The following is a 15633-nucleotide window of genomic DNA, read 5'->3' on the forward strand; positions in this document are numbered from 1 at the left end:
GTGAATGGATTTAGTCTGTGTTCTGTTGGAGTCTGGAGGTGAGAAGCAGCTTGGTCAGCGCCACATAAAAGGGCTCTGGCATAGAGTTGCCTTAGTGAGGAACTAAAATTGCTGCTTTCTTGCCATAAGAAACTATATGTCATTGTGTGTATTTTCACTTTTTTTTTTTCTCCAGTTATATGTATGCGTCCTGGCTTTAGGTTCAGCCTTACCCTAGGGTCTCTATTACTACTGTTCATAACTCTTTTTTTTTTTTTTAATCAGTTTCAGCTCTAGAATTTACTTCCTGCTTAAGAAGCAGGTATTAATGCTAGGCCATACTTAGGTAATGATAATGAGAACAGATTTCATAGTTTTGCCTTTTAGAAGGCTTTACATAAGATAGAGGAAAGGAACAAGTTTGGTTCAGGGAGAAAAGGAATGAACAAATTCCTAATCCAGTCTTAACTCTAATTCTAGAAGAAGAGAAAATAGAAAGCTTCATTATGTGCAGACTCGGTCTAATGAAGCTGTAAGGCATTAACTGCAGGGTGTAGATGAGGACACTGAAACTCAAGAGTTTAACTTGCTCAAGGTCATACATAGTAATCACCTAGAAATCTGCTGAGCCAGTATTTGACCTCAGGTCTTTGACAGTGTTAATACTAAGGAAGCTCTTCCATTCTTATAGACTGCCTTTCATCTTGGTTCAGAACACAAGCATTCCTCTATTATTTCTGTAATATGATATAAAATCTGCAAATATTTTTGATGTCTGTGATCTGTTGGCACTGTCTTAGACACTGTGTGCATTAAAAAGAAAAATGAACCACCTGCCCTTACAGGTTTATAATCTAGTAATGATACATGAGTATATTTTTTCATTTAATTCTGTAAGTCTTAGGTGGGTCTCAATTGTAGTAATTTTAGCAATCTAATATCTTCATTATTGTTATTTTCAACAAATTAATTTCCTATTATCATTCAGTTTGTGAGTAAATACAAATTCTGTGTCTGTACATTTTTAAATCATTTACCTAATTGTCCAAAGACAGTATACTAAATGTATCAGAATGCAGCTATTCAGTAGCATACTTAGAATTCACATTGATTTCTCCAAGTTTAGTATTTTGAATTTCAAGGATAAAGCTATAAATATAAATGTCTGCTTTTCCAACCATCAATAAATAATCTGCCTTAAAATAGTGTTTCTTCTAACTAAAACTTATAGTGGATTGTTCTCATGTTTACCAAATGGTTGTATATGTGGCACTGGGATTAATTTATGGAATGTGGAGCTGGAATTGGATAACTTTAAAGCTGGGAGGTGATTACCTAGTTTAGTGGCTTTCACATTTTTTTTTAAGCTCAAAAACCTTTCTCTCAAACAAAACGTCATAGAGAAGCCTAACATAAGCTGAACCAGATGAACTCTATAAGCCCTAGATCTCCTTTTCTGTGGGCCTGAGTTCTCTCCCCTCCCGGGTTCTTATCCCCCAACATGTACACAGATCACACCAGGTAGTAGGAGTACATTCAGAACTTGCACCTGGATCTTTCTGATGCCTAATTTGACACAAAGTTGCTATCTAAGGCCCTAGACCTCATACTTGCTACTTATGTATTTTGTTTAGCCCTCAATTTGAGGAAGGAGGGATTTGTTTTTAACTAAAAATTTAAAGTTATTTATAATGATTAAAAATTGGAAGATTCACAATTAATTCTGATTTCTGGCTTCTGTTTAAAAACTGAGAGATCTGGCGAGAGCTGGCCTGTAATACCGTGATACCAATGAGGAGTCGAGTAGTGGATGCTGCCTTTGGGTGGGGCATAGTCTATCCAGAGCTCTTTTCAGAGGTAGCCCTTGTTTCCAATTGAATTACTTGTAAGAATTATCTTTGAATGTGTATTTTGAAGTTTTTTTTTTTATCACTTTCAGAATATTTTTAAGTATTTTAAAAACTCACGTATTGTTTTCCTTTTTGTTTCCTTAAGGACCTAGATGACATAGAAGATGAAAATGAACAACTAAAGCAGGAGAATAAAACTCTTTTGAAAGTTGTTGGGCAGCTAACAAGGTAGAAGATTCAAGGCTCAGTGTGGAAAAAAATATTTTAAAACTACTGATCGAATGTTATGGTTAACGCTAGGACAATATTCCTATGCAAGTATGTATATTTATTTCTAGAAAACAGTGGATGTTTATTTTCAAAATATTTCTTTTTCATTATCAGTTTCAAAAAAAATCAACCATTTATTTCACAAAGAAGTAACCACTTTTAGTTATTAAACTTGTAGGTTTATGCCTCTTTTGGTTTTGTGTGGTATTCAAGTAATACATAGTTTAAAGTCACAACCATTTGAATATATTTCATCTGTGGGAATGCATTTTCTCCCTAAGAGAATATACATAGTCTTTGTTTACATGAATTCAAATACTTTTTGGGGAGTTACCTGCAAATGCCTTATCACTGATATGTGCAACCTTTTATTCATAAAGGTCTTTGTCTACAGTCTGTTCTTTCAACTTATTCTAAGCAACTTAGAGGAATATAGAGTCACGCTATTTTGTATAACAGTCATCTTTAAAAAGGAAAACTACTATAAAATGTCACTTAATATCATGTACTAGTTGACTAAATATAAAATTTAAGAGAATACTTGAATTGTGCTCTCGTAAATTAAAATGTACTATTTTGTTTTCAAGTACTGAAAAAACTTTAAGTCACTTTGACTTCTAAAAGACATACAGTTGTACTTTTAAAGTAAAATTTCTTATGTAGGTACTCTTTTTATTATTCCAAGGTTTATAAGTGAACATGGGGTTTTTAAAAGGTGTTTTTATTCATGAAGCCTAGAGTGTGTACAATTTCAGCATATAAGAAAAAAATCCACATTTTAAATTATCATATGCATTAAAACCAAAAGGAAACTATTTATCCACACAAAACATTTATACTTATGTTAATAATACAGTACATAAACAGAAATCATACTGAAATACTTTGCTTAACTTCTAACTTGGAGAGTAACACTGTAACACAGTTGTTCTCATGTGGAGAATTATGCCCCTACCTCAAATTTAAGGGATTTTCTTCCTAACATTGGATTTTTTAAAAACAGAATTATTTTGAAGAATTATACAGATTTTCTCTTCTATTAAATATCATTAGTGTTTAGAGTTGTTTTATATTACATTTTCATGTTGAGTAAGAAAGCCCTCTCCTTTAAAATACATTAAGAAATGTCAGCCTTGATAGTGTACTAATGCCCTTTTATCCAATTAATGTATGTAAATGTCTTGAACATAGTAAAATCCATTTTGGGTACCCTTCTGACTCTTTCTTTTACTTGCTAAGCCCCTTCATTATTTGTTTTATTAGAAAGATAGGGAAGGTAAGACAGTTAGAAAAAGCGCAGAGTAAATGCTGAATTTTAATACTCTCTGCAATAACCTAGGTGTCCCGTCCCGTGCCCCTGCCCCTGCCCACCCCGCTTCAGAAGTTCCAACCTTGGCTGATCATCAGAATCACTTGGGTTGTTTAAGAATTATCGGGTTATAGCTTCTAGATTGGTTTAGATTGAGACCTTGGATAGAATTTTTAAACTCAACATCTGAAGATTTTGGTCATAACCTAGATTGGGAAACAGCTACCCTTGCCACTTTCTTCCTGTATCTTCCGTTGGAGACCTTGGAATTAACATAGTTTTAGCTACCAGCACTTTTTAACCTCTTGGTTTATTTAATAATTAACTTGGTCTCTGGAGAAGTTCACATATGTCAATATATGTATTTACCAAAAAGTTCAATGTTAAATTACCAAGCTCGATATAGTTGTGGAATTACTGCATTAGGGCATCTTTTTTGGAGAATAGTCCCAGCATGGTAACAGTGATTTGTTGCCCATATGTCACAGTGGTGTTCGAGGCTCAGGCAGCGCCTTTGGCTGTGTGGTCCTCATTTCCCTTGGATAATTTACCCTTAATTGTGTGGCAGAAGTACTGGTATTGTCTAGCTTCCCAACCACAATTTGGATGTTGTGAAAACGCTGTTAGTATCCAACCTTAAAATATATTAATATACTGATTTTTCAATAAAAGAAGTATTTTGAATTTTCTGTTTAATCCATTTGTAACTAAAGGAATATTTCAGTTCCCCGTTTAAAATTATACCAGCTATTAAGGCTTTTAAAGACTGAGCTCTTTTAAAGTTTTTCCTCTGTTTCAGTTTATGAGGAACATTTCCAACAGTGACCTTATACATAACGGTACCTAGTGCAAATAGAGAAGCCCGACAATTGAGGCAAAGCAGTTCACGTGCAGTCCTCTCTCCCATGCTTAAAATGTATATTTGTATCACTTAATGATTTTTTACACCGAATATTGAAAAATAAGTAGGATCTGCTACAATTTCCCTTTAAAATTTATAAAAAGCATTGAAATTTTAGAAAGGTTACTTAAATACATGTACACTACCTTAAAAAACTTGGGCTATTGTCAGTAAAGTGCTAGTATGTGTGAAATTATTAGTCCCATTCAGAAATAATTATTTCTTATATTTCCTGGGAATTTGTGGCATAATAAAGCATATCCAAATATCCAGAGTTCTAATGTGTTTATGATGTTATTTTCAAAACAATAAGTTTGTATCTTTAAAATGAATGTGACTTGCCTCCTTGATTTCTGATACGCATTAACTTGGATATTACTGAAGAAATAATCTCTATTTCATCTTTCTAGAATTATTAGTTTTATTGCACTACAGTTACCTTTAGAGAGGAAGAAGAAGGCATTAGAGTGTATATTTCTAAGGGAATTTACTAAATATAGTAGATTAGCTCTGTCATACTTGCTCAAGTAGTTTAATACATAGAAAATTATCGGGGCAGATACATGAAGCAATGTATTCTTAAGGTAAAAAACCTACCTCAATTACATGTGGTTTATGTTTTCTGGATTAATCTGGATTTTTATAATTAGAAATTAAAATGCAGGTTTTTGAGTCCATTAATAATACGTTGTTGAAAATAATGCAAGTCAATGTAATAACATGTTCATATGTTCAAACACCAGAAGATAAAATAGGAAGAACCTTGGGTTTGATAATTAATCTGATGTCCCAGAGAATATTCGTATGTACATTGATTGTCGTATTTCATCTTTTTTTGTAGTTTTTTTTATCTTGACTCAGTGCCTAGTAAGTTCCATGCAGTGTTGGCACTTACTTAATACCTATTCTTGATGTTGTCAATAACCTGTTCTAAGATTCATGCATATATTTTCATCTTGTAATATAAAAAAAATCAAACACACTAGCTTTTCATTGGGGGAAATATATTAAATGAGAAGGAACTAGCATTAAAATAACATGTTAAAGTCAGTGATAAGCATTGTCTCATTCTGTCTGAACCATTCCTAACTTGTAACAGTAAACTTGACTTTCTTGCATTAGAACCGTGCTCTCATAAATAAAGGACACCCTATTGATTAGGATTATAATTTGTATGACTTACCTTAGAACTAGTGACACTTTGTTGTTGTTGTTTCAGTAAGCTGAAAATATGGTACTAATAGCAAACATTTTACTCGTCAGGTGCATGTACAAAGGCACTCTCCACCATGCTGTCAAGTTTTCTCTTTAATATATCAAAGTTGGTTGTTTCCTTCCCAGTATAAAGACTCGAACCATTGCCCAAGAAAACCTGAGCCCAATTTTTTTTTAATTTTACTTAGCTAGAATCTAACAGCACACTAAAGTTGTCTCCCCATACTTCCCCCACCCCCAAAATAATTATGTGTGAATATGTGAGAGAAACATGGTTGAGGGGGTTATGTTAAATTTTCATACTTATTCTTTCAGCAAGTAACTGGTCATACAATTATAGATATTGCAGAAGTTTTAAAAAATGTCCATGGATCAGCCCTTCCATCTGTCAGTGTACAGTGTGTGTAGTGTGTGTCAGTGCTGTCTTCAGCAGCATTAGCCAGTCTACTCTAAATAGTTCATTCAAAAGTATTTTCTGTATTAGTTATGCAGCCATTGTATTTTAGGTCTGATTAATAGGTACTATTTAATTTGCTGCAGTGTTTACTGAATGGTGGATGAAAGACTGGATGCATATTGGGAAGCATCTTACCGTGTTTCCTTTAGGTAATTACGTATTATGAAAAGAACATTTTAAAGGAATTTGTCGCAGTAATGAAGTAAAAAGAATTCAACGTATGTCAGCTGTACCAAACTGTTGATGGTGTTCAAAAGTGACTTTAAGTTAGTTTTTCTGTATGCATTATTGATTACTGGTTTGTTTTTAGATGTTTAAGTCTAATAAACAGTTCACATATTGGCAGTCACTTTGGTAATAATAGAATGTTAGTGATGATCACTTGATGGATGTTTTTGTGTGCCTGTTTTGTTTTGTTTCTGCCTCTGAATACCTAATAGATGTATTTTGCTTTTTTTGTGTGAACTTGTTTCTTGAAAGATCTGACTGTGCTATTCAGGGTTTTTATTATTATGCTTTTCTTCTAAATTTAAGTATCAGATGGTGGCTGCTACCAGCAAAGACCATATGAAAACTGAAATTGACTGTTTTGTTAAAAAATCAGCTAATTCAGGTAATCCAAATATTTGTAGAGAAAAATCTGGATAATTTATTGATCACATTAGTATTGTGTAGACAGCTTTCATAATCCCCATTGCATAGGTTTTCACTGGGGTAGTCAACTTGATATGAATTCACTTTTAATATGCTTTGCATGTAAAATAAAAATACTCAATAAAAAAGTAAATTTTCATTTAATTTTTAACACTGGTTAATTATTTTTTTCCTTCCTGTACTGTTGGTAAAACCCTGACCGTGAGTTTTTACTTTCGAAGTTATAGGACAGTGCTAATATTCAAATTAACTTATGTACCTCTTACTGAAACAGTATGCAATACTTTAAAATCTTTAATATACTATTTTAGAAGGAATAATGTTTTAACAAACAAAAATATAGTATTGATAAGATCTTAATACATAAGTAGTGGGGCTTCTTGAGGAAATGTATACATGTTCAACCTGAGGTGAAAGCTTTGGTTTTGTGTTTTAAAACTACACGAATAATTTCTTAATTCAAAACTGAATCTGTCATCCACTAAATCTGATGGTGGTCAGAGAATTTTAGGTCCTACTTGAAAAGATAAGTAGAGGTCTGGGAATGTAAAAATCCAATCTGTGTTTTTTTTTAGTAAATGGTTTACATAACCTTTTGCCTAATGTGTCATTCTTCATACACCTGCACAAGCTAATCAGTCTTTACTTCTGGGACTCTGATCTTCTCAGTGATGTCATACATGTCTAACAAGTGAACAAGCATCTTTCAGCCAGACTGTTTAGATAATGTCTCAAGTCCTTATGTAAGAACGTACTCCATTAGCAAGTTTATTGAAAAAAATTTGCAAGGTCTAGTCTTAACTGGAACTGGAGCTCTTTATCTTAGACTTCATCAAATCTCTATTTTTTTCTTCTAGAGTTACTCTGCATGCACACAATCCTATGAGTATCTATAAACTAGTCACATAATTTTTTTAATCTCATGCCTCCAGTTTTTTTTTTTCACCTCTGCAAAAGGTTACATTTTATTCCTGATCAGCTTGTTGGAAAGAACTATGTACTATTAGACCTTCATGTTAAAGAGATAGGACTGGTTATAATACCCTTTACAATCCATCCATTTTATTTTTAGTAAGGTCTAGCCATTTAAAGTTAAAAAGGAAACTAGAAAGCAAAACTGCCCTCTTACTTCTGGACCAAACTCACAATTCTACTCTCACTTTCAAAAAACTGCTCTTACTGACTAAAGATGCTTTTAATAAAGGAGAAAGCTACTTGGTGTCAGTTCAGCAATATGAAAAAAAAATTAATATGAGGCAGTTAGAAAAGGTAGACTGGACTTTGACTTTATGCATGTGAAAGAAAAACAATAGGAATTTTGACTGCTATGTATCTTTTTCACATTGAAGTGTGTAGAATTATTCAGTATATAGTCTTATTCCATATATGATCAATTGCTACTCCGGTTTAGATATACTATGGAACATGAAATTTACAACCTTTATTTTATGTTACAGGCTTTTATTCAGGGAAAGTCTTGCATTTCTTTGAAACATGAACTATTTACTGTGGTTAAACAAAGGTAGATGATGTCACCAGTGGACATTTTAGCTTTATGGAAGCAAATTTTTAAGGAAAATAATAGAAAGATAGCTGATTCCTTTTATTATTCTCGGAGTGCAAAAGTATAAACAAACCTTTCAGTCAAAGACATAGGAAATCCCATCCTGAAGAACCTGCAAAACCCTTTTGGTAAGAATACATTCATTTGATACAGTGTTAAGAAAAGTTGGAAAATGATTAGCCTTCCATAGCAGTTTGAAAGTTTCATATATGGATGGTTCAGGACAGTAAACAACATCACTAATTTAAAGTAACATTATGCCAGTAATTTCATATTAACTGTATTCTTTATTTTTTAAAGTATATCAGTGAATCAGTGAAAATTATAATGGGATGAATAATGAACACTAAAGAATGCTGATTAATGATCCTAAGGGGCCTGAAAGTGCCTCTTGTTTCTTGTAACTCTTTTGAGATCAATGTAACTTAAGAGGTTCAGCAAAGCATAGCAATTCAGTTAACAATTTGAACATAACTTTAACCCTAATTTAGTATAGCATAAAAACATTCAGTAATTAGTAATTCAGTAGCCATATGTGCCAGGCATCATGTTAAGTGCTTTAAATATTGTTTTTTATTTGATACCTTAAAAGGGCAAGGTACAGATTGGAAGATTTATTTGCCCAAGGTCACAAAACAATGCTTTGTGCCTTATGCTATGACATACTTTTATGACATAATCATTGTTCTATTAAGTATTTTCCCAGTAGTTCTCAAAGTGTGGTCCCCACACTAGTATCATTGGTTTCACTAAGAAACCTGTTTAGAAATACGATTTTTTTGGCTCCACTCAGCAACAAAATGAGGTGAGGCTCAAAAATCTGTGTTTTAACAAGCCCTTTAAATGATTTTAATGCAAGTCAAAGCTTGCAAATTTGCATTACACATTTTTATTTTTAAGCAAAAATCTTAGTCTTTCTTTTGTCTTTGGACACTGTATAAGTAATATAACATGAACTTGTGAAAAAGAAAATAAGTGGTCTTTTCTTTGTTGCTTACATTGCAAAAGATTGTATCAGGAAAAGCCTCAGCATGGATATTGGCAGCTTGACATAACCCTATTAGTTGAGTATTATCTCTGGAACTCAAATGGATTCTTAAGTCCAAGAGACTGTGGAATGAAATCTTTGTTTTTCTGTGTTAAGGTCGATCTCTCTAATTGCCTGAAGTTTTTGGTAACAGAAATGCATTTTTCGTTACATTTTAAAACTTGAATGGAACAAATGTATGTTTCATCAGAATTACAGTTTTGTTTCTGTTTTTGTTTTCTGGGTTTTCTTTTTTCTTTTTTCTTTTTTTTTTTTTTTGCATGTATGGACACTGTAGGGACAATGGGGAGATTGAATTTTCAAAGTTTACTCTCTGTGGACCCAGAAAATCAATAGCATTTTCTAGCTAATTGAGCAGTGAGGAGAAATCCACAAAATTGCATCCCAGTGAGTAAAGAAAAAAATTAAAGTCTATGCTTATCTATCGGGGATCATTTTTTTTTCTTATACAATGAATTTTAAAGCTTTGGAGCAGTTTTGGATTACAGAATCATTGTGAAGACAGTACAGAAAGTACTCGAATACCCCACACCCAGTTTCCCCGGATTAATGTCTTAAGTAGTGTGGGGCATTTGTGACAATTAATGAAACAACATTGATACTTGAATTATTTAGAAGTTCATACTTGGTTCAGATATCCTCCCATTGTCCCCGATGTCCTTTCTCTGTTCCAGGACCTACCCTAAGATACCGCATTACATTTAGTTGTCATGTCTCCTTACACCCCTCTGAGTTGTGACAATTTCTTAGACTTTCCTTATTTTTGAATACTGTGACAGTTTTGAGGATTACTGGTCAGGTATTTTTCACATCTTAATACAGACTTTATCAGATATACACAAAAGTAGACAAATTACCCATGTTTTGCCAATCTTATTTTCTCCTCTTTTTTTTTTTTTGCTGCAGTATTTTACAGTTACATTTCAATGGTCCTATCTTTTCACCTGTAAATATTTGAATATTTCTCTCTAAGAGATAAAGCCTTAAAAAATAACCACAATATTACCATACCCAACAAATCTAATGCCAGTTTCTTAATATCAGATGTTTAGTTTGGGTTCTCCTGGCAGGTCTGCAAGAGGGAGATTTACTGGGGGAAACACCTGTGAGGAAAAATGGGGCAGTTGGGAAGCCTCAATATAGGTCCAACTGATATGAAGAAGAGAGGGAAGGAGGATGGTCGAGCAGGAAGTCTTAATCCACAGTGCAGTTTTAAGAAAGTTTTAGCAAGTCTGTAAAACGTCCTCATGCCAAAGGTGCCCGTTCATCAGAATAGGCCTGATCCAGCAGGAATGGGCTTGCCTTTGTATTCCTGCTATGCTCCTTTGTTGGCCAGGAGCAGACTGTAGGAAGCAGGCCTCAGCTGAACATCATGGTGGATTCAGATCACAGCAGCTGAAACTGTCGGTCAGTTACTCACCCCACAGTAGGAGAGTGGAGAAACCCATTTTCACGGCTGCCGCGTTGTATGATACTTTGTGTTCAGGTTTCCCCCAGACATTTCAAAAAACTGTTTATTCAGATAGAGATCCAAATGAGAGTCATATATTGTGTTTGGTTACTATGTCTCTGAAGTCTTTTTTAAAATTTTTTATTGATTTATAATCATTTTACAATGCTGTGTCAAATTCCAGTGTAGAGCACAATTTTTCAGTCATTCATGAACATATATATATTCATTGTCACATTTTTTTCTCTGTGAGCTACCATAAGATCTTGTGTATATTTCCCTGTGAAGTCTTTTTTAATCTATAAATTACACCCCCAAATTTTATGCCATTTTTTCAAATTGAAGAAATCAGATCATTTACTCTGTGGAATTTCCCACATTCTGGATTTGACTGATTCTGTTTTTAAGATACTGTTTGATTTGTCTCTTTACCCTCCTTTTTTCTGTGAATTGTTCACTAGATATAGACACTTTACTGGATTCGATGCATATACCTTTGGGACAATAATTCATATGTAGGTGGTGTGTACTTCTATTGAATCACATCCGAAGGTATGTAATGTCTGGTTGCCTCACTTTTAACGATGTTAAGGAAGATTAACAGATTCAGATGCTATTATGCTTTATTTAAAAATTCTACATCAACCTTTTATGTAATGGTCTTAGCAAATTTTGATAATTACTGCCCAAATCTATTATATCATTAGATACTGCAGAGTGATAATTTTCAAATTCTATCATTCTGTTTACATTAGTAGTTAGGATTCTTTAAAGAGAAACTTTTCTTCATCACTTGACTTGATTTCCCTAAAATGTAAGGAAGATAAAAATCACATTGATTCTCTCCCTTTACTTTCCACTTTTACAGTAATGGGCCAGAGCCCCAGCAACCTCCAAAAAGGTAAGTCATCTGTTTGTTTTAAATGGTTACAGTGTTTTAATCCCTTGCAGTCATTATTTTTCATGTCCAAATTGTCTCATATGTGGCCAGTGGGTACCCTTCCAAGTTGGCTCCTGTGATCTTTTGGTCATGGGTAGCTTCCTTGTTTTCTGGCGTGAGGTGTTCTAGTCTCATCTTGTACATTTCCTTTTCAAGACCTGGAAAATAAGAGCTACCTTTTTTTGTAGAAAATTAGAGCCTTGATAACCACCAAAATTATCAGATATAAAACTCAGCATTTATAGTGCTCTTCTTAACTAAAAGCTGTAAGGACCTTGAAACATCTTCCAACTCATATTTTTACTGGAAAATTTTAGATGATAAAAAGCTGCTTGTTTATTTGCCATGTCTCATTCTTTTGCTCATTTGCTGTGCAAATGGTAGGCAGATCTCAGATATCTTTTTTTTTTTTTTGAGGGGGGTACTTAGGTTTATTCATTTATTTATTTTCAGAGGAGATACTGGGGATTGAACCCAGGACCTCAGGCATGCTAAGCATGCACTCTACAACTTGAGCTATCCCCTCCCCCTCAGATATCTTGATTTTTAAAAAATTTAAATCTCTTCACACCTATTGAGAAGCTCAGGAGGTTGATTATAAAAGTCAAATTTTTTTAGTAGTTAAATCACATAAAAGTGGTGTTCAGGTTAGAATGGAGAAGATAACTGATGTAAAAATGTATAATCATTGAATTGGATTGTTAAAAGACATCAAAGAGCTTATGTTAATTAAGCTAAATTCATAATAAAAAAAAGTGGTGCCCAAATTGTGTTTCCCCTCCCCCATTAAAACTTGGCCCAATCTAGGAGGGAGGGTATAGCTCAGTGGTAGAATGCATGCTTAGTTAGCATGCACACGACCCTGGGTTCAATCCCCAATACATCCATGAAAAAAAAAAAATAATTTGGCCCAAACTTACAGTAGGGGTTTTAATAGAGACTAGACACGTCTATCTCTAGTCACACCTGGATGAGGGTCCATGCAGAGGGACCAGACAAAGAAGGTTTCACAGCTGGTTATGAGGCATTCCCTGTGAGGAGGAGGAATGTTGGATGAGGGCTAGAGGCAGGCTGTGAAGTTGCCCTGTTACTGACTGAGCCACCAAGAGTCCCTGCAGTGCCTAGAATAAAGCCCAGTTGCTGGCAGCCGTCACCTAGGGGACCACCTAATAGCACTGGCAAAACCTTGCTTCTGCCAATATCTCCATCCAAGAAGAAGGATCTTTTTTTTTCCAGAATGTAGGAAACAGCTGTAGCCTAGAATTCTTGGATCTTGCATTGGTTCACAAATAATTCCTGTTTACTATTTTGTGCTAGGCTCTCTTCTAGGTACTAGGGACATTGCAATGAATGAAAAGACAAACCTAGCCTACATCATTTTTTATTCTCTGTTGCCAAATAGAAGTGTTGGCACAGGGCTGAGGATTGGTTGCTTCTCAGAATGTCCTTTGGACCTTTCCAAAAGATGAGAATTGAAATTCACTTATCATTTGACAGATAGTAGCCTTAATACGTGTCATGGGCTATAATTTGTGTTATACAAATCATGCTGGTAGCTCTAGTGTTTAGAAAAGACAGATTTATTCCCTTAATCTAGAGAAATTGGGAGATTTAGAGCATAAATTCATATTTCCATTAATTTAATTTGTTACATGAATTTTATTTTTGCCCCCAAATCATGTCTTTAATGGCAGATGCTAGTAACTTCTCGGTGGGAGTCAGGACTCCACATTTTCCAGTACATCCTGATCATCTGAAGCATTTATGATTATCCACCACTTCCATGCTTAATTTTATAATTATACCAAAAAAGCATTATGCCAAATATGGATCTATATTCCTATAGCTCATAAAATTCCCCAAATCACCCGTGGTTAAATAGAACTGCTTCTCCGTGTGTTTTTCTTTCCTTCTGAGCTCTGCAATTGAGGTGGAACTAAGTACAGTGTACTTTACAAGCTTCTGGTATCTAGTTACTTGAGAAACACTCCCCCTATGGTGAAATCATCAACAGTTTACTTTTTTTTTTTCCCATAATTGAGTGGTCAGGACACTTTATCCTTTTCCTATAATTCTTGCCTAAAAATGTACTTCTTTTAGGAGGGACATATGTGGGGGAATTAGATCCAGTTTTTAGGATTTACCCTTCATTCGCTTATAAACTTAATCATTTACGCTTTTATACTTAGATTTTTAAAAACTCTTAAAAATAAATTAGTAAGAGTTATTTCCCCTCCCCCAGATACTTGAGAAGTTTCTCTTATTTGGTCTCAGGTTTATGGCATCTTCCTAACTTTAAAAAACTGAGTATCTCTTCATCTATGGGGAAATGAGACCAAAAGTAGTGTCTTGTTTACCTTGAGATCACATGGTGATGTAAACAGAATCAGATATCTTACTAGTCCCTGAAAATGGAGGTGTCTGACCACTAATAAGATTAGTCTGGAACACCAGTCTGTTTAGAGAAAGGTTAGAGATAACAAAATACTGTAACACCATAAGATATAGGAAATTATAAAAATTATTTGAATGGAGGGAGAGTGGAAATTAACTTAACATTTTGTCCTTGCCTCTTTAGAACATGATTTCAATTCAGTGCTACTAACAGTTGGAGGCAGTGTCTCTTTAAGTGTTAGTCTCTCTACCTCTGCCTTAGATTCACGTGGAGTCCAGAGGAACACCCAAATGAGTCAGACTGTCTCTGTTCTCAAAAAGCATTCATATGGTTAAAGAATAGACATGGTGTGCACAAAGAGGGAGAGATTCATTCCTTACAGGACTGAGGAGACATCTTTAGGACCTAGCATTTGAGGCAAGCTTTGAAGGGACTGGGGAAGGAGGGTTGGTGTCAGTCATAGTCAGGAATATTTAGAAAAATATATTTGACCTCTGCTGAACCTACACCCGAGGTGGCCCCTAAGGTTCTCTGTACACACCTCGTAGTGAAGTGCTAGCTTCCAGGTTAGACCTACTTGAATTCAGAACCTGGCTGTACCACTGCTACTAGCTTTGTGACCTAAGACAAGGTGCTTTATCATTTCCTCATTTGCAACAAGGTCAAAATCATGCCTCACTCTGTTGGCTTGTTGTGAAGGATAAATGCAAATGTGTGCAGCACTGCCTGTTCGTAGCTATGGTGGGAAAAGAATTCAAACGAAGTCTGTTACAGTGTGATTTGTCCCACTGAAGAAGTTGAGCAGGTCACGATGGTTGTCTTTCCTGAAATTAAAAAAAAAAAAAGGAATCGGGAAGCTCTGGATGAGTAATAAAACTGCCGTCTGGTCTTATATCTCTGCTTTTCTAGGGAGGCTGTCTGTCCTCAGAAGTCCAGTGGAAGCAAGTCAGAACTCTGTCCTGCAAAAGAATGCAGTATGTGTTGATACAAATGTAATATAATCTCCTTAGCCCCTGGTAAATTGTGGCCACTCAAGACACACTGAACAAGATCTTGGTTAAAGGAAAACATCTTTTAGAAAGAGAGCTTCTTGATTTACTTTACTCGAGAAGCTCAGAGCATTTCTCAGTTAGCTTGCTCTTCCTTTCAAATCCCCAGGCTCGACCTGGGCCTGTTTTCCTAAGTAAGAAATGTCTCTGCCCAGACTCCTGAGCAAATATATGCCAGAGGAGTATCATTAACCGAGCTGATACGGGAACTAAACAAACAGGGTGAATCAGCTTGGATTCACGAAGGCTGGCAGCAAGTCAATTTCTTTCTCTATTTCTCTACTTGTTTTTTCAGGGTACGTGATGACTAGAGACTGGTATGTCCTGATAGCAGAAAACAGGAAGCAGATCAAAGCGAGAGGCTGTTTGTCTCCTGACCTGCCCCTGGATAACAAGAAGCAGTTTGTGTTGACTCGGACTTGCGTCCTATAAGGCGGCCGAGCAGAGGGTGGCAGTTACAGGTGCTGGGACGAGGGGTGGTTTTTCTGTCACTAAGGCAGAGCACCACAGTGGCACTCAAAAGGGCTAGAACAAAACATTCCCCCCACCCCG

At 35.1% G+C, this 15633-nt stretch overlaps 1 protein-coding gene across 2 annotated transcripts in view; it reads left to right on the forward strand.

The window, feature by feature from the left end:
• Window positions 1-6779, forward strand: part of PAWR (pro-apoptotic WT1 regulator) — a 96083-nt gene extending 89304 nt beyond the window's left edge. For both annotated transcript variants that reach the window (XM_072973349.1, XM_072973350.1), the window contains exon 7: window positions 1975-6779. In XM_072973349.1, the coding sequence (XP_072829450.1) occupies window positions 1975-2061 (87 nt within the window). In that variant the 3' untranslated portion in view covers window positions 2062-6779. The remainder of the gene's footprint in view (window positions 1-1974) is intronic.
• The last annotated feature ends 8854 nt before the right edge of the window (window positions 6780-15633 follow it).

This window comes from Vicugna pacos, chromosome 12, assembly GCF_048564905.1.
Source record: "Vicugna pacos chromosome 12, VicPac4, whole genome shotgun sequence".
Lineage (NCBI taxonomy): Eukaryota > Metazoa > Chordata > Mammalia > Artiodactyla > Camelidae > Vicugna > Vicugna pacos.